This window comes from Chlamydotis macqueenii, chromosome 1, assembly GCF_036417535.1.
Source record: "Chlamydotis macqueenii isolate bChlMac1 chromosome 1, bChlMac1.mat, whole genome shotgun sequence".
NCBI classification, from domain to species: Eukaryota; Metazoa; Chordata; class Aves; order Otidiformes; family Otididae; genus Chlamydotis; species Chlamydotis macqueenii.
Window position 1 is genome coordinate 67,990,732 of NC_141556.1, and position 18,293 is coordinate 68,009,024.

Sequence of the window (18,293 nt, forward strand, 5' to 3'; positions counted from 1 at the left end):
AGCGTAGTGTTGATGTATGCTCGTATCTTGGAACATACTGAACACAAGATCAAAGGTTGTGTAGCAGAGCACTTTTTATCTTGGATTGATTCCTTGCATCAGCTAATGGGAAAATATGTTTGCTGACCTCTCTAATAGAGGTGACTAATAAGAATATATTTTTGCACAAAAGCTCCTAATCTTTTAACAAAATGAGTCATGTTTCATACAGATGCTATTAATTAGAAAATACTAGACATTTATACATATGTAAATGTTAAAATCCTCCTTCCCTCAAGTACCATAATAATTTCTAATTACTTTCATAGGATGAGAGATTCACAAAAGCTGAATTTGGCACTTAAGCACCTATTCTATTGATGCAATGTTTAGAAGTAGTCTATACTGTGGATGAAATTGTGTGTGTTGTATACACATGCAAAATTAGAGAAGATTGAATTCTACAAGTTCTGTCATGGCTGGCCTGACAGAATATAGATCAGTCTGATGTTTGTGTGTTCACCTTTTTTTTTTTTTTAACAGAAACCTCTTACATGAGGATCCATTTTATCAGCACAGTTTGTGACAAAAGAAGTTTGTGCTTGTCAGACAAGGGAGACAGAAACTGTAAAGAATTCTCTTACTGCAATGTGTTAAACTGCATAGATGCAAGGATACTTTTTTTCTATAGTAGCATAAGAGCAAATAATCAAAGCTCATATTTGTATATAAATAAAACATGGTATTTAAGTAGTGTAATGCTAACCCAATTTGGACAGCCTAGTGGGAAATGGAGGTTAAAATCAATATAGAAATTGTTGATTCCAATGAGAAATTCTGAACATTTGCCCTAATTCCAAAATGCCTGTTCTCAAGAAAGATGAAAAGCACTTAAAATAATCCAGTTTCTGCACTTCGGGATCATAGCATGCTGACACTCAGAGCATGTGAGATGTAGATACTAGAAAGATTTGCATGAGAAAAAGCTTTTGAAGTACACTAAACTAGTAATGGAGATGTAGCTTTGGAAATTTAGACATGTGGTAGCTGGGACTAACTGGTATGACTTCAGGAATAATTTTCCTTTGTCTTCTATTACCTACTAGACCATTTGTGACAGCTGCCACAGAGCTTAAATTGATTCATCCCTTAGGAAGCCAGAAAACTGTCAGAATTATATTCATAGTTCAAAAACTGATGGATAAACTGATGTTTTTCAGAAGTTTACTAGGTTTGCCTGTGCTTAATCATATTATTCTTATCACACAGGTAAGTGCAAAATTTTTTTGAGAATATATTATGTTTTTACTGTGCCTCCGGTATTCTATGGAAACTGCCCATATACATACTTAATTCCTTGAAAATATAAATAGCTTACTTTTTTCTTGTAACATAAGCTGCTTCATGTTTAACATCGGTAAAATCTTTCATGTGGACATTACCCCTGAATAACTGGAGTACTGCATTTATTCTGTTTTACCTTGCAGCCTTTTTTATGGATGTACCTGTACACTTGGTATGAGGTGACTGCATTGTAGTTTTGGTTCTTCTGTGGCTACAGGTTTATTAGGTTGTTTCTGATCTGCTTACTTTTGGAGTTTAAATTCATTCCTGCTGGGTTGCTGTACCCGGTTCATAGGATTCCTATGCACAAAGTTCACCCAACATATGATATTCTAAAGCACAACAGTATTTGTTGCTCTATTATAGCCTTGCATAAGCAGTTACCAGCATAAGCAGTTACAGTTCCTAGCATAAGCAGTTACCAGCGTATTGTTTTCCCTTTGTGAGAGTCTTACCACCCCGACTAAGCTGGAGACACCGCCGAGCAGGAGGAGGATGATCAGCGGGGTCAGAGCAGAGAAGGGAGGTAGGCGCAGCACCTTCGGGGCGTCCGCTGTTGTTCGTAGAGTGTGCTCTGGGTCCTTTCTCTCTCTCTCTGTGCTGAGCCGCCTCTATTTATCCCCTCAGCAGATTCAGTGGCAGAGTACTGACCAGGTGTTGATGCACGCGTGGCCAGCACATGCAGCAAGGCCTGCCAAGTACGTGCCCTGCTGGCTAACAGCGGCTCCCGGATAGCAGCAACACACTGCTCAATAACAACCCTCCTAGCTCCCCTCTCTGAGATAACAACCCTCCTAGCTGCCCTCTCCAAAGTTGCGTTCTCACAGCTGTGTGCAGCTTGTAATTTCCCACAGTGGCCCTACACAGACCATCACTGAAATCCCTCACACATGCCACCGCGTGGTCTGTAGTTGGGACATTGTGGCATTCCACAACCCGCACTCTTAAGCTTGTAATTTCCCTCAGTGGCCCTACCTGGACCATCACTGAAATCCTTCACACAGTTGCTTCTGTTTTTATTTTGTACAGACAAGGGTAAAGGAAGTAGGCTGCTGCACACTGCCCCCTTAAACCAAATGAGTCATTTTGTGTGAATCTAGTTCAGCTAACAGATGTATTACTGACAACTTAAGCTCTTTATTGTAGCACTTTTTACCATCTTACCCTTCTGCTGTCTCAGAGATAATACAATGTATGGTTGTCTTAAAAATACAATACTCTCACAAATTAAATCCTATTAAAATCATAGCTGTATTTTCTATCTAAGCGAAACATTATAAAAATCACCCGTTCATTTCCATTTAAATAAGGGTTTTGAATCCCCTGATCCATCTTACAGGGAATAGGTAGCATTTCTGGAATCAGCAAGTTCTGTTTCGTCACAGCCCTGCTGGACACCTGACATTAGCCCTTTTTTCAGTTTCTTTGCGTGGGCTGCAGCTGAATGTCAGCAGGGACTCCTTCAGACAGCCAGGCCTTTGCTTCTGCGGTGCATTCAGCAGAATCTATTTCCCAGAAACGCTGCCAAAACATTAACTCTTTGAGAATGAGAGGGAATGATTTCCCATAGGGAGCAAATCCTATTCTAGCATTTGGCATGTGATCACTTTTGAGCTGAATGTGGTTCATCCTCTCACAAACGTTTGAAATGCTTTCGTTGTAAAGAACATGAGAGGAATCATCACAATGCAAAAGTTTGTGATTGTGCATGCGGATTTGCTGGCAAGAAAAGCACCTCTAAGTTCTGTCATTTTTTGTTAATGTACATTTGAGGGTAGACCTTGCTGAATTGTCCTGAAATAAAGTACATCATAATTATGGTGTCTTCTCTTTCCAGAGTAGTAGCATTATAGTCACGATGATCTAAAAACAAAAGTAAGGCAGCGTTCATGGATACTACAAGTGCATGTATTTCAGACCTGGAAGAGCTTTTGAAGCTGAAAGCTTGTCTGTTTTTCCTAGCTGTCAAAATAGTTGGCTGAACAAGAGATTAGCTGTAAACTGGCATCTTCAGAAACCTGGTTTTTGGTCAATTAACAAATTACATCTGTCTTTTTCTTTATTTTTTCTTTATCCTTGGGTTGGATCCTGAAAACTAAATGCAGAAATATGTGGTATGTAATAAAAAATACAAACCTGTCCTTTCAAAGCACTTACTGTTTTCTACATGAAGAACAGCTTGATCACTGAGCAGATTTCCAGAAAACTGCCAAATACATGTACGTCATAAAGCTGTCATTCAGTACAGGATGTACTGGCGTTGTGGGTTAACCATAGAAGTAATCAGGAAATTGTCAGTAGCTAAGTTTGTCAATAATATTTTTATAAGAAACTTTTATTGAATCTGCTGATTTCAGCAAAACTTCTATTAGGAAAAAGTTTCTTCCCTGCAGAGTGGAATTTCTGATTAGAAATTAGAGAAGAGTGGGATGAGATCAACCCCTGAGCAGAGAATCAGCTTGGTTGGGGATGCTCACTAAAGCTTGGAAGATACTAAGGGGTTTCTTGGCTAGTTCAGACAAAGATCTTGAGCCAAGATTCATCTTACCTTTATGACACTGGGATGCGAGAGATGTAGGTTTAAATTCCAAAGTCAGTCAATATTCAGATATTTGTACGAAGCAGAATCTCTCTCGGTCAATTCTGTAAGAATATCTTGTTAGAGATCCATTCAAGAACAGTGTATTGCCTACTGACTGGAACCTCATTTGGCGTGTACGAAGATGATGAGTAAGAGCTTGAACCTTCATCTCCCAGGCTGAAGAACTTCTAACACACCACTAAGTAGTCTAGTAGGACCTCTCTTTTTCTTCCCGTCCTTTCCATCATTCCATATTCTCTTGCTCATGAATATGAGAGTCTTCAGTGTTCTCCCAGTGTAAGAGGAGAAATTTTTTTAAGTAAGTCATTGAGTTTTGCAGAATGTAACAGTGCTTCCTACCTCATTGTGACATATTTCTGTGACACAGTATCATATAATTGTATGTAATATTTTCCCTTGTTGCTGGGAAAGAGTATGTTCTTCTCTTCCCTTTTGCTGATTGTTGACAGGCATCTCTTGAATGTACTGAATTTTTTCTTAGTATTGCAAAAATTAAAGTAATTTCCCTGGTAAACCTACTTAGAATTTAAATCCAGGATGTTAAGGAGAACTTAACTACAGAAGAGTTCAGTGCCCAGGTGTCTCACCTGTGTTGTGGAGCCCACAGTTCTAATTTAGGCATTTAGACTTCTTGAATTAAGTATGGGATTAATTATGTATCTGGTTACGGTAGTTACAAAGACAGTATCTGCAGTGTGAGTAGCTTAAATCAGGCAACCAAAAACAAATGGACAAAAGTGTATTGGAATCTTAAATACTCTGGCTTGGTAGGTCAAGCTCTGTCTTGCCAAGATGAGTGTGGAAATCCTTTCTTTAAAAAGCGTGTCACAATTTAATCCTTTCTTTCAAAATTGTGCTAGTAGTAATGGCTGCCTCCTTTTTATCTAAAATGTAGGGTTAGAATACAGGTCTTGGCTGTACAGTATCAATTGAATGCCTTTTTCTCTCTGCGTATGTTAAAATGCACATCCCCCACTTCCTTTGGAATGGCAAGATGATAAACATTGAAGTTAATTGGAAGAATTGCTATTCAAGTCTTTCTGTTCTTGTGTATTCTACCAATTAGAATAAGAAACTGTGCTCTCTTTAGTATGTTCTGTCAGGCATACTGAATTTTAAAATATTTTATGCTAAATGGAAAAGCTTCAACAGGGAGAGATGAAAAGAGCTGCCTGCAGCAAGGTTCCCAAACTCACCAGTGTAGCAATAGGTACATTGCATTAGCCTGAGACTGTAACAACAGGTCTGCTTGTGAACCAAATAGCAGGAACTTATCATTGGCTGTTGTCATACTGGAGGCTGGAAACTCATCTAACCAATCTACCAAGGTGTGGGAAATGTGAATTTGAATCCTTTTAGGCAGAGGTGAAGACCGAATCATGTTCTCCTACTTACAGATGTAAATTTTGTGCTGCTGAATGAAAGGCAAACTTCATCCCTGGGTAGAGCCCAGTTAACAAGCTTTAAGTTGCCCCACAGAGGGTAATGGAGGCAGAGGAACACCTGGTAAGAGGTTATTTTTGCACCTTCCCCTTTTAAGATTTACTTTTGAGGTGGGCCTGAAGGGGCTTAGCTTGGTCAAGAGAAAAGTACATTGGGCATAACCAGCAAGAGACTTACTAGAGAACTGTGCTCAGAAAAATACCTTTCTGATTTGCAAGTGTACTTATAATTTTTAGTGAGGCTTAAAGACTGATTTTCATTACTTGAAAAAAACCAGGGAATCCTCAAGGTCTGAAATAAGAGCAATAAGCTTCATGCAAAGTACAGGTTCAACATAGTTGCTTTGACTTCAGTTATGTTACCTTTATTAAACTATTTAAGAAAAGCATCATTGGTACTTATTCAGCAGAGTATGATGTAGCCAAGCTCAGTATTTTTACTTGTTTATTTCTAGATCAGACAATTTCAACAGTATTTTTTCAAGTTTGATTGAGTTCTCTAGTCAGATCCTAAAAATAGGATTAATTATCAGTGGCTAGTATTACATGAACTTGGAAAATATTCTACCTTTCTGGAATAGTCACTGGTTTAAAAGTAAAGTCTAAGAAATGGATGAGAAGCTAGTAGGACTTGTCTACTCCTTCAGAGGGAAAAGGATGTTTTCTTTGAAATGATACAGAAGACAAGCTATGTTAACTATGGTGCCAACTAATAAAGAATATTGTTCCATTATTACAAAAATAATAAAAAAAATTTGGAAAGCAGAGAAAATAACCTATTTGGCATACATCTTGCATGTTGGAAAGGAGTGAGTGTCAAAAGCGTAGAATAATTTTCTATGGCATATTTTCCATTTACCTTGCACATAATTAAGTTTGTTCTCAGCTGAATAGTTCGGAGAACAGTGATAGTAATTCATAAGCTCACTGCTAACCCTTCCTCTCACCCCACCTCTCCATTTTTCCTGGGAAACTGAATTCAAGGCAGTTGCTGACCATTTATGCCGGGTGTTCCAAACTTTTATGTCCTTACTTAACAGACTCATGGATGCCAATGAATACTGTTTGTCACTGGTATTGAAATTTTTTTCATATCATGTTTCTGAATCATGTAATAGGTTTTGGTTCTGTGACCCAAAAGTTGCATGGAGGCTCTTCCAGCTTTGGGGGAGATAATTTCTAGGGGTCTGAGACACAGTTTTTGCCTGTGTAACCTGAAATGAGATTTCACAGCAGATCAGATGGTAAAAATGCGAGAGTTTGGCTATGGTGATTTAGTCCATTGATGTTTATAAATAACCCAAGTTTGATTCTGAAACAACACTGAGTAGAGGAAGTAATTTCGTTTAGTAGATGATGTGGTTGTTCAGAAGAAGCTCTTTTCTTGCCTGGGAGAAAGGAAATGCTGAAGTGGCAGTAACTGGAGAGGCAGGTGGAAGCATGTGGGAATTTGTTTGTTAGCTGGAGGAACAACACACAGCTGGGCTGTGGATAAGCAGGGCTTCTTGAATACAAATGGAATTAACTCATGTGGAATTTTAAAGTTATAGATTACATTTTGTGTAAATTCTAATAGTTACATGTCCCTCTGCTTTGTTAAGGTAGTAATTCTAGTCTAGAACTTCTTATGCAGAGTTCTTCTATAGAGTAGGCAAACATTTGGGAAAAATATTTTAGGCTCACAGCCTACTGACAAATGCCTACTGACATTTTCCCATTTGAAATAGTGACTCATTCAAGTTGGTGGAAGTGGGAGAGTCATGCGAATAAGAAGCTTCTAGTGTTAAGCAACTTCTGCCAGGCACAGAAGGAGGGACTTGAAATTTCTGTAGTATAACCCAGTTCCACCTCAATTCTGCCTTCACAAAAACAATGTTGGTTTGTCAGTGTTGCAGTTTCTTCTTGACTGGTAGTTCAGGAGGACTGACACGACTCATACTCTTTATTTCTCCACTGGAGGGAGCCCTCTGATTTTATTTATTTATTTTTTTTAGCATATGCAGATGACTATTCAGGCTCTCCAAGATGAGCTTCGGATCCAGCGGGACCTGAACCAGCTGTTCCAGCAGGACAGCAGCTCTAGAACCAGTGAGCCCTTTGTGGCAGAGCTGACAGAGGAAAACTTTCAACGACTTCATGCAGAGCACGAACGCCAGGCCAAGGAACTCTTCCTGCTACGTAAAACCTTAGAAGAGATGGAGCTGCGTATTGAGACACAGAAACAGACCTTAAATGCACGTGATGAGTCCATAAAAAAGCTGCTGGAGATGCTGCAGAGTAAAGGTCTGTCAGCAAAAGCCACTGAGGAAGATCATGAGCGAACAAGACGGTTGGCTGAGGCAGAGATGCACGTGCACCACTTGGAGAGCCTTCTGGAACAGAAGGAAAAAGAGAACAACATGCTGAGAGAGGTAAGTGACCAAGCTCTGCATTCATTTCTAATCTTAAGCTCTTCTCTGTCTCCTCTCCATTTCATAGCTGTAGGGAAAGAATCTTCCATCCTCTCTATAGGCAATATTTTACATTGCAAACTTGACAGAATTTATCCCTGTTTTAAAACTTCCTTATGGCTTCCTTGCATGTGCTTTCTGGGGTTTTGTGCTTTAGGCTCACTTTTCCGGTAGCCTCCATATGATGCTCTGGAAGTGAATTGTCACACAGACTGTAAAATTCATTCTTCCATTTATTTTAGTTTGAGAGAAAGTAGCTACCTGTGTTTAGGAGAGAGCTGAGAGAAATCTTTGCAGGAGTAATGGATGATTGCTCTACGGTTTCCATGGAAACAGTCGTCTTGCTGTGAAGGGTATTTGATAAAACTATTAGCTGCCCTGGATGCACAGCCAAAAAAAAGATTACTTAAAGGGACACTGCTGCATGCATAGCAACCTGTTCCCCTCATGCCTCTGAAAACAGAAAAGAAAAAAGATTGTTAGTCTTTATCGCACCTTAAAGGGGTACAATGGCAGACATTCTTCACTGTTAATCATCCTAAACTAATTGCAATAAATTTAAGCTACATATAAGAAAAATAAAGAAAAATAAATGAGTTGTTGTGTAGCCAGTGTCACAAAATTTCTTGATATTGTTCAATGCATTTCCTTTTGTCAACCAGCCTCCTAAAGTGTTCTGATATTAACTTCTAAAAGGCTAATAATTCAGCATGTGCTGTGCACATACACAGGTATGTATGTATATGCGTGTATTCACTAATAATAAGATTTTCTGTAAAGATTATTTTAGGTACATCTGTAGATTGAATGCACGAATAGCTATACATGCGTGTGTAATATGTGTGTGTGAATCTAATGACCTGTTTTGGGCGTTGTATGACTACTTTGTGGTTCAGCGTTTTTTGGAAGCCTGACACATACACAAGATTCAAGCTCCCTGTCTAAGAAGCCAGGGAAGCAAGGTCTGGCACAGAGGTTTTTGAGATGACTGTTTGCAGCAAATAAATACTTCTTAATACCTTTTATTCATATGTTTTCCATGGCCTAACCCATTGTACTTGTGCTCTTGCAAGCATTTATATAAGAAAGCTAGAGCCCATTGCATTTCTGAGCCAGATTTAGGCCAGATTTATTTTTTTAGAGCAGTAATCTCTTGAGTGTCTGGAGTGAAGATAATATGATTCCAGAGTTTCTACACTACAGTTTTCCCTTTATTTAGCAACCAATGACAATTCTGTTCCAATTCTTGTATCTATTTCAGGAAGAGCCCCAAATGGCTTCCATTTGTTTCTGCTTTAAGTCTAGCAGCACAAATGAAAAGCTGGCAGGAGTTGTGTAATTTTTTAGGCATGCAGTTACTTTTGCTTCTGCTATTGATGAGTAGATGTTGAGAGATAAGAATTCTTGTTTCATTCACACGTACCTGGAAATCATCAATCATTTAAAACCTAGCCTTTATGTTTAAAGATTTCCTGGAGACAGTAGAGATGACTTACTGACTTGGAAAGTGCAAATGCTGTTTTTCTAACATTTTAAAATTAATTACTCCTTGCTCCTCACCCGGCTGTAGTGCATTGAGAAGAGCAAGCTGGATGTATTGTAGTTTGTAGCTCAAGCCTTTGATATGGTGTGGGATCCAGCTCTGAAGCTGAGCACCCTAGTAGCCTTGGAAGCATAGTGCTGTGTGCAGAGATGCCAAATTACCTCCTTATGGAACTGGGTCACATCAGGAAGTATTTTGTTAGTACCTGTGTTTTGTCCTTGAGCTCTGAGCTAGACTGAGCTAACTGAACTCAGACTTGTCTGCATGAAACTCAGGTCTTATGCTTGGGGCTCTGGGAGGCTGGAGAAAATCAGGCGATGTTGCTGAGCTGTAGCTGAGTGCACCTGACTTCCTGAGCACTAAGTTGGTCTGCTCTGCAGGATCTGGTTGAGTTGCTGTCACTGTTCCACATTTGGAAGTTGTCTCTGTGCAGAACCTCTTAGGTGTGTCTACATCACCCTCCTCAGCTAATCTTCTATTATGTGTTTTTCTGTATTTGCATAGTTTTGGGTTACTTTAGCCCTTTGCTACCCCAGATATTAACTGTGGAATTTGTGAGCTACCTTGAGGAAATCCATGTACTTTCTTGATGGTTCTGTATCTAGTATTCTCGTATCGGAAAGGCATGCTAAACTCTTCTTTAAATACTGCTGTTAAAGGAGGCAGTATCTCAAACGGATTTGCATGTGGTTGGGAGGTCAGCATTTGTAGTTTATGTTCTAACACATCAGACAAGCAGAGCAAAACTTTAACAGTTTTGAGCATCTTAGCTAAAGGTAAAGTTCTGAGCTACCAGAATCCGCTGGTACTGTTTCTGACTTCACGAGAGTGTTAGACTTCTGGTAGAAATATTTGCTGGGAATAATAATAAAAATCTGCGTCTTGAAACAAAAAGGTATTCCTCAATTTTTCAACTTTGAAGCCTACGTGTAATTGGAAGCATGATGTTGCGACTCAAGGTCTTCATTCAGATGATTTCTCAGACAGACAGTGCAGGTGCAGTGGCCAGCAATCTGACCTTGAAAATTAAATGTGAATTCATTGATTTCTTCAGCTATTGCTATTACTATGATTGTACTGAAGATTGCACTAATTTCTTAAGGAAAGGAAGTTCTTACAGCCCCCAGAGTTGTGGTTCTGATGAGATCACAACCAAAGAATAGCTGTGCTTGTTCAGGTCAATGATCCTTTTTGTCCACTGTTCTGTTTCACATCATGGCTGTATGCAGACACTCAGGAAAGGGTAAGAACAAGGCAAACTATTTACAGATGATGGTTTTCTTGAACTTTTTGTGACTTGTCAGTTTAGTATCCTCCATGGATCTGCCGTGCAAGTATATGCTCAGTGTCTTCTTGAGCCCATATAAACTTTTGCAGCTGTAGCATCATTTGGTAAATCATTCTACAGGCCTGCTCACTGTTGCAAGAAGAACCTGCCTCATTTCTTTTGAGGTTTGAACCTGTCTCACAGTAGCTTCATTGACAACCTCTTGCTCTTGCACTGGAAGATGCAGTGGATGAGTGCTCACTACCAAGACTGTGCCACTCACAATTTTAGATTTGTCTTATCCGTTCCAAGTTCTCTCTTTTTCCACACTGAAAAGTGCAATGCTACTTAACTGTAGCATTCTCATATAGAAGATATTGCATATTTTAATCATCTCTCAGATCACTGTCTCAGTCTTTCATATCTGGGTTATGAAATGGATTCTCCTGCAGACAGTGAGAGGTATCTTCATAAGCAATTTGACTCTCTTGGGCTTTTCCCAAATATCCTGAATTCTGGGAAACTCAAGCAATCTTTCCATAAGTGTCCATAGGAAAGATCATGTGTCCAGCATAGGACGTATTTGGCAACTCGCTGATACAGAGGACAGTCTCTCATTAACACAAAATAATTAAAAATTAAATGTGTCATTGAGCGTTTGAATACAGACGTGAATTTGGATGCCCTGGCTTCAGCGGATAACAGTGTGGCTGCATCGCATTCCTCTACCTAGAAAACAAACTTAAGCTTCATAGCTTATAAAAAGATGGCTGCTATTTTGGCTATCCCTTCTAAAGTCTTAATGAAAATTATTCATATTATTGTTGGCATCCTAGACTTAACTTTCAGAAACAAAATTATTATCATACCAGCAAGAAATACTTGACGAAATCCAGCAGCTGGACTACAGCTTCCAGAATAGCTCCCAAGTTACATTAACTGCCACCTCGTTGTTCCAGATTCACCTGTTGCAGAATTATCAGTGATGGCAGTGACAGCACATAGCTCTAAAGATAACAAAGCTTGCTGTGCTCTTTTTGACAACTTCCCTGCTCGCTCCCCTTCCCAAAATGCTAGATGCGCTAAGTAAAAATGTGTGTTTCTCAGCTACACAGAGTAATAGATACACCAAATATCAGTGCAACTTATGGCAGGATATGATGTAACTGTATCAACACCTGGTGTTCTAGACGTTTAGAATAGTATGGGCACACTATGATTCGTAAGGACAGTCCAACATTATTACACCAACTTGGTTAAACCTTTCTTTTTTTATTTGTTCATTACTATCTGTCTTTAGGAACAGATATCTGAAGAAAGAACTGAAATCATACACTTCTAGCATCACACTCAATAAAGAGGTAACTTCTTGAGAGTTTTTGGAGAAAAATGTTTAGGTCAAATTTCTCATCTGTCTAGAAGAAAGGATAAAACCAAAACTATCTGTATTGGTTCTACCCAGGGGGAGCAATAAGAAGCTCCTCGTTGCGTATTATTGTCAGATATTTGCCAAACAACTTTGGCAGTGCTGTACCATTGTCTTACTCCCTTCACAGGGGATATAAGCATAGACTTTACAACTGTAGTTAATCTGATGACCTGTTTGTCTCTGGGTTGCTACTGGACATACATACTTTGCAAGCCAAATATCTCTGTGTTCACAGCAGTGCTATGGCATATACTAATTGCAGTCTTCAGGATATGCTGACATATTGCTGCATTTCTCCTGCTCAGGTAGGGATATCCTTTGATGTCTCAAATCGTAAGAACTGAGGCAGATCTATGAGGGGAAGTTCCCAAATGTATTATCTTCTTTTCACTGGGCAGTGTGCTTATTGGTATCTACTCGATACACCTGTGGAGCTCTCAATCCCATCACGCCTTGTATAACATATCTCCAGAGTCCTGTAGATGGATACGTGGCTCTGGCTATTGGCTTTTCCTGAAAAGATGGAGCAGATGTCATGCACAGTGCTAGTTCTTCATCCTTCATGACAATTTTACCACATATTTATAAAGAAGGATGTGTAAGTCCTGCAAGTGACTTGTGACAGGCTGTAAGTGGTTGTTGTCAGTACCTCCAGTAACAGGTCAAAACCAAGTCTTCCTTTCAGTTAAGCTGTGATCTTGTAGCTACAGCATTCTTCTGGGAAAAGGGAGCGGTTGGCTGAAACTTTGAGGCTAAGCAGGTATGGAAGGTGAGGTGAGGTGTTCATTGAGATATCCATGTAATAGAATGGCGACATAGTTCATCATAATGAATGAAACAGCCATTTGATCTGATAGACAAAAAATAGAGTTATTCTCTGAACTGTGAATCCAGGTCTGGGACAGATGACTGACTACAGCCTTTTATTCGGAATCAGGAAGAAGACTCTTTATCTAGAAAATTGCTTCAACAGTCAGTTCTAGGTGCAAGGTTTGCAAGTTACGGTGATGTGCAGCAAGGAAACCAACAGCAGCTTTGCAGTTTGTGTCACAAAAACTGTGTTTGGTAGTAAATTACAGTTTTGATTTTTTTTTTCCTTTGGAAATAATTGGACCCATTCAAACAAGATGGATTTTTAATACAACCCAGTGCAAAACTGCATTAAGGAGATAGAGATGTAGTGCTTAACAAATAAAGAGTGATTTTGTATGTAGAGCAGTTACTGAAATGGGTCATTCATAAGGGCACTCATTTACAATGAACTTAAGGAAAGAGGCTATGGCAGAAAAAGCTATTATTTCTTTTCATCTTCAGTGTTTGTTGAAATGGCAGCCCCACAAAGTCCTGTTTGTGAACTGTATTACAGTTATCTAGTATGGCCTTATTACAAGAACTGATCCCTGTTTGTAGCTGTTTTGAATGGAACAGTGCTCACTTTATTCTAGGAAGTAACACTAAATTTCTGTGAGCGCTCTTGATTGTATCTCCACTTGGGGTAGATGTCTGTCAGAGCAGTGAGCAGGCACACTAGGCTATAACATAGATATACTTGAATTTAGCTTCAAATTATTGAACTTGATACTGTGACGGCCAAGGAGTGGCAGGAAGGAGCTTAGTGAGAAAGGATGGATGTGCCGTGTAGACGTACCATGCTCGATGAAGAGAAAGGTTGTTTGCCTTATCAGACCAGATTTTAATTAACAGTGACAAGTTTTGCAAAGAAGTTCTTTTTCCATGCATGTGTTAAATTTCTTACCCTTTTCTTCTCCAGGCTGAGAGAAGGATTTAGAAATTTTAATTGGAGCAATTAGAGTTATCTCAAAGAACACTTTTGTCCAGTTACAAGATTTTGCAAGACAGACTTTTAGAAAGAACTTTTGGTTTGCTGGAGTAGATGGATTCAGTAACTAGAATTCTTAACTACCATCGTGCTAGGTGACATCTTTCTGATGAGTTAAAAAAACTATTCATTTTAGCACCTCCATCTCCCTTAGATGGGATTTTAAAAACTATGTGAAACAATTTAGAAATGCAGAAATCTGGCTGGGAATTATATTCTGCTATATTAGATAATTTTTTTTGTCAATATGTATTACATAATTTGCTTTGTTTACAAATTACAGCTTAGGTACGCTTTCCTTGGAGATATTAATGCTATTCTGCACTTTTCTTCAGTAGAGATGAAGTTTCTGGCATTTTGTTTCCACAAGTGTGAAACTTTGCAGTAGAAGAAAAAAAAATTGAAAATACCATTAACAAGTGGAAAGCTAATTTAAGTAGAAAATCTGTGCTTTTGCATCTTAAATAAGAGAGAAGAAAGGAAAAATTAAGAACTAATAGCACGTGTCAATGAAGTTCTAAATGAATACGATTTTAATTTTTAATTGGCTTTTCTTAAGCTTTTGAATTCACACTTCTGTAGTCAAATTTCAACACAATGACTTACTACATAAAAGTGATAGGATGATTTGAATTGGTCCCTCTCATCTTTATCTTGCTTTTAATTTAATGCTGAAGTTTTGAGGGATTTTGCTTTTGTTTCTTGCTGATTGAAATACTGAGATGAACTAGAAGCTGTGTTTTAATTTTCACTTTAGATGATGCCTTTTTTACAAACCTAAGTGTCCTCATATATGAGGTTTTGGTCGGATTTATAAATCACCATCTGAGTGTATTAATAAAATTGCAAAACATAGAAATGAGTTTCTTTAGCCGGGGGTAACTGAGCTTCAAAGCAGCTGGCACCCTCTGTTATTTACCTGTGTGCAATTTCCAGCACATCTTTCAAAGTTATGCTCTTTATTACTACGATCAATTTATTTTTCAGGGAATTATGTTGATTGTGTTTGCAAATCCAGGAGATGACAAATGGAAAAATACAGAAATAATTTCTGAAGGAGCTACCATGGTTATTGGTTCCAAACTTATGTATGTTTTTAGTAGAAAGACTGTAATAGTAAGGAGATAATTTATACATATTATTATATATTATTTATTATTATTATTCTTTATTAATTTTATATATTATATATTATTATATATTCTTATTTTCAGTTCAGTTTTACATGTTGCTGAAGTAGAAGTTAAAATTACTGATATTGAGCACTTTCTGAAAAATACTTGTAAAACATCCCCAAACTAAACAATTGTAATACCGGGGCCAGAAAGTGACTGGAGAGTTAGCAGGAATATTTAGAGAGTCCTGCAAGTTGAAAGGGCTCTCCAGAGGTCATTTTATGCAACCTTCTGCTCAAATCAGCCATTTGTAGTGATGGAGATTCCACAGCCTCTCTGGGCACCTGGTCCAGTGTCTGGTTGCTCTCCTGGTAAAATCTCTTCGTATTAACAAGTCAGAATTTTCTGTGTTGCAACTTTTGCCTGTTGCCTACATCTGCTGTGCACTTCTGAAAAGTTTTGTTTCCGTTATCTCTACAGCTTCTGATTAGATAGTTCTAGGGAGCATCAAGGTTCCCACCAAGCCGTCTTTTATTTTCAGCTGAGCAAACCCATTTCTCTCATCCTCTCCTCTTACATTGTAAGTTCCAGCCCCAACCATCATGGTGACTGTCTGTTGGACTCTTTTCAGCTTTTCAATGTCTTCCTTTTACTGGGGAGCCCAAAGTTGGACACACTACTCCAGCAGTGGTCTCACAAGAGGTTCATAGAGAGAAATAACTGCTTTCCTTCTTCTGATTGTATACTCTTGCTAATGCAGCCGAGGATGTAGTTGGGCTTCTTGTTTTTACGGCAAGAACACACTGCTTACTCCCAATTAATGTCTTCCTCAAATTTCACATAACCTGCAAACTTGCTGAGAGTGCAGTCTATCCCATCATTCAGATCTTTAATAAAGGCACTAAACATTGTCGGCCACTGTATCAGCCTCTGAGGGTTCTCAACAGTAAGCAGCTACCCATTGGACTTCATACTGCTGATCACCAGGCTTTGAGCCTGATAGTCCAGCTAATTTTCCACCCACCTTGTTAACCACTTACCCAGCCTGTATCTCTCCAATTGACTACAAGGATGTTTGGAGGCCACGTCAAAGGCCTTAAGTCAAGACTACTCACCACTTATCCACACCGCCAGTCACTTCTTTGCAGAAGAAAATCAGATTACTCGGGTACGCTTTGTTCTTCTACAAAATTATAGATCTATTTGATCTTACAATTAACAATTATTACTGAACTGATGGATGCTTGTGAAATTTTCCTTTGCAACATTTGCATTTCATTGTAATTAGTTGAAACTAGGTTGCTAAAATCTTTGTGAGATTTAGACATGAAAGGCTGACAAGAAAGCCATCTGGGAAACTAAACTTCAAGTACAAAAGGTATAACTTTAACTTAGTTAGGTCTAGACTACACGTTGGAGAATAAAAACAAATTTTTAGTTAGCTAAAACTATCCAGTCCACTGAATTATGCAAAGATGCTACAAAGAACATCTTATTTCATCATATAAAGACATGGGTAGGGCAGTTGAGATAAAAAAAGTCAGAATTATAGCTGTATTTTTAACTGCATATCACAGACTTTTTGCCATTTGTTAAAAAAATAAATTGATGTTTGAAATAGCGTCTTTTTCTTATTCTCTATGTGATACGTGCTGCTTGATTATGTAGGTTCTGCAGGAAATGGAAGCCATGTTATTTTTTGCTTTGGAAAGTGCTTATTTCATGGTGCTACTGAAAGAGAAGTTGCTGTGTTTTTAAGCATACAGCCCACTCCACTATAAAAACATCATTGCTTAAAGGTGCGCCTTCACATTTCTTCAAAATCCTGTGCGAAATCAGAGGCAGCAGTAATGGAGGGAATGACAATGTATGATAGGGGCAGGTTATGAAGGAAGAAAAGATTCTGATTAAATTCCTCCCTCCATTATTATATGCATATGTAAAATTTATCAATATTTTTTAAGACATAGTGAGGATACTGCTCAGTATTGAGGACTTGTTCAATTTTAAATGGTATTCTCTAATTTTCAATTATTTTGGCATTTCTTGGTCAAGAAAAAAAAAAAGTCACAGAATTTGTCATTCTTTATTGTGTATTAAAATCACTTTATCATAGCTATTCTTTACATATTCAGTGTTCTTAGTAGGTTTGATCAGATGTTTCTATGTAATTATGCTGACCAGAAAATTACAATATTGTTTCTTATAGGTGTACTGTGCTACCTTGCAGACCTGCTTGGCAGATGTAAGGTAATACGATGCACAACTCCAGGGAATTATTTTTTTTTAAGGAAAATAGCTATTCTTAATTAATAAATTGTAGTGATGAAGTACCAACCCCAGCTCTGGTTAAAGTGGCCACACTGTTTAAAACTTCTGACTATTTCTGGCCTTCACTTTCCAGTTATTGAATCTTATTTTTTTTTGGAGAGATTAGTACATTTTGAATTTTTGTTGCCTGTGAAGGTACTTTAAAGTTATGATCAATTTGCATGATAGTTTTTGTTTTCCTGAAGACAAATTGTGTGTCTGCAGTCATTCTTTGAACTCTCTTTGATGTATCATTACAGTTTTTAAGTTGTAGACACACAAAGTGGACATAGTATACCTGTAGTGGTAGCACTAGTGCCAAGCAGGTAATAAAGTGTCTCTCCACCTAAAGCTTTTGTTGTTTATGTCAAAGAATTGTAGAAACCCTACTAGCTTGTAATAATGGGGTGCCAAATATAAAACTTGGAACAAAAATTGGATAATAGAGCATTCTTCAATATTCTTGGCAATGTTGCAATGTTATCTGGTGGCTAGAAGGTCCCGCTGGCTAAACTGAAAAAGCAATATGGTGCATATTTTTAATAGTAATAATAATTAACAGTGAAAAGCATATATGTTGCACGTAACTTGGGAACAAGTAACTTTTTCCCATTTTTGTTATCTTTTTTAAAATAAAGGAATCACTGAACATATAAAAACATTAAAAACAAAATATATTTAAGAGCCACCCCTTGTTATGATAATTTAAGTTACATTCAAAGGAAAGAGGATGCTGAAGTTTACTGATCCATTATGGAACAATATCAGTTACATGTAAAAGTTCTTCCTTTATCAAAGCAGAACAAAGGAATAAAGCTTGATTACTTTATCAGAATGGATAACCTGCGAGGAGTGAAGGATTCATTTTGTATTGTTCTGATCCTAATGCCTGTGTGTGGCTCCATCCTTTTAATTATTGTTCGAAGTCATGCTTTGAAGATTAAAATATTAATTTTCATTCATCTATGTGGT

The 18,293-nt window shown here is 38.1% G+C and overlaps 1 protein-coding gene across 4 annotated transcripts in view; it reads left to right on the top strand.

The window, feature by feature from the left end:
- The window catches only part of ERC1 (ELKS/RAB6-interacting/CAST family member 1), a 294,214-nt gene that overhangs the window by 61,209 nt on the left and 214,712 nt on the right, over window positions 1–18,293 (top strand). For all 4 annotated transcript variants that reach the window (XM_086755609.1, XM_086755591.1, XM_086755602.1 and 1 more), the window contains exon 3: window positions 7,362–7,778. In XM_086755609.1, coding sequence (XP_086611735.1) covers window positions 7,362–7,778 — 417 coding nt within the window. The remainder of the gene's footprint in view (window positions 1–7,361; window positions 7,779–18,293) is intronic.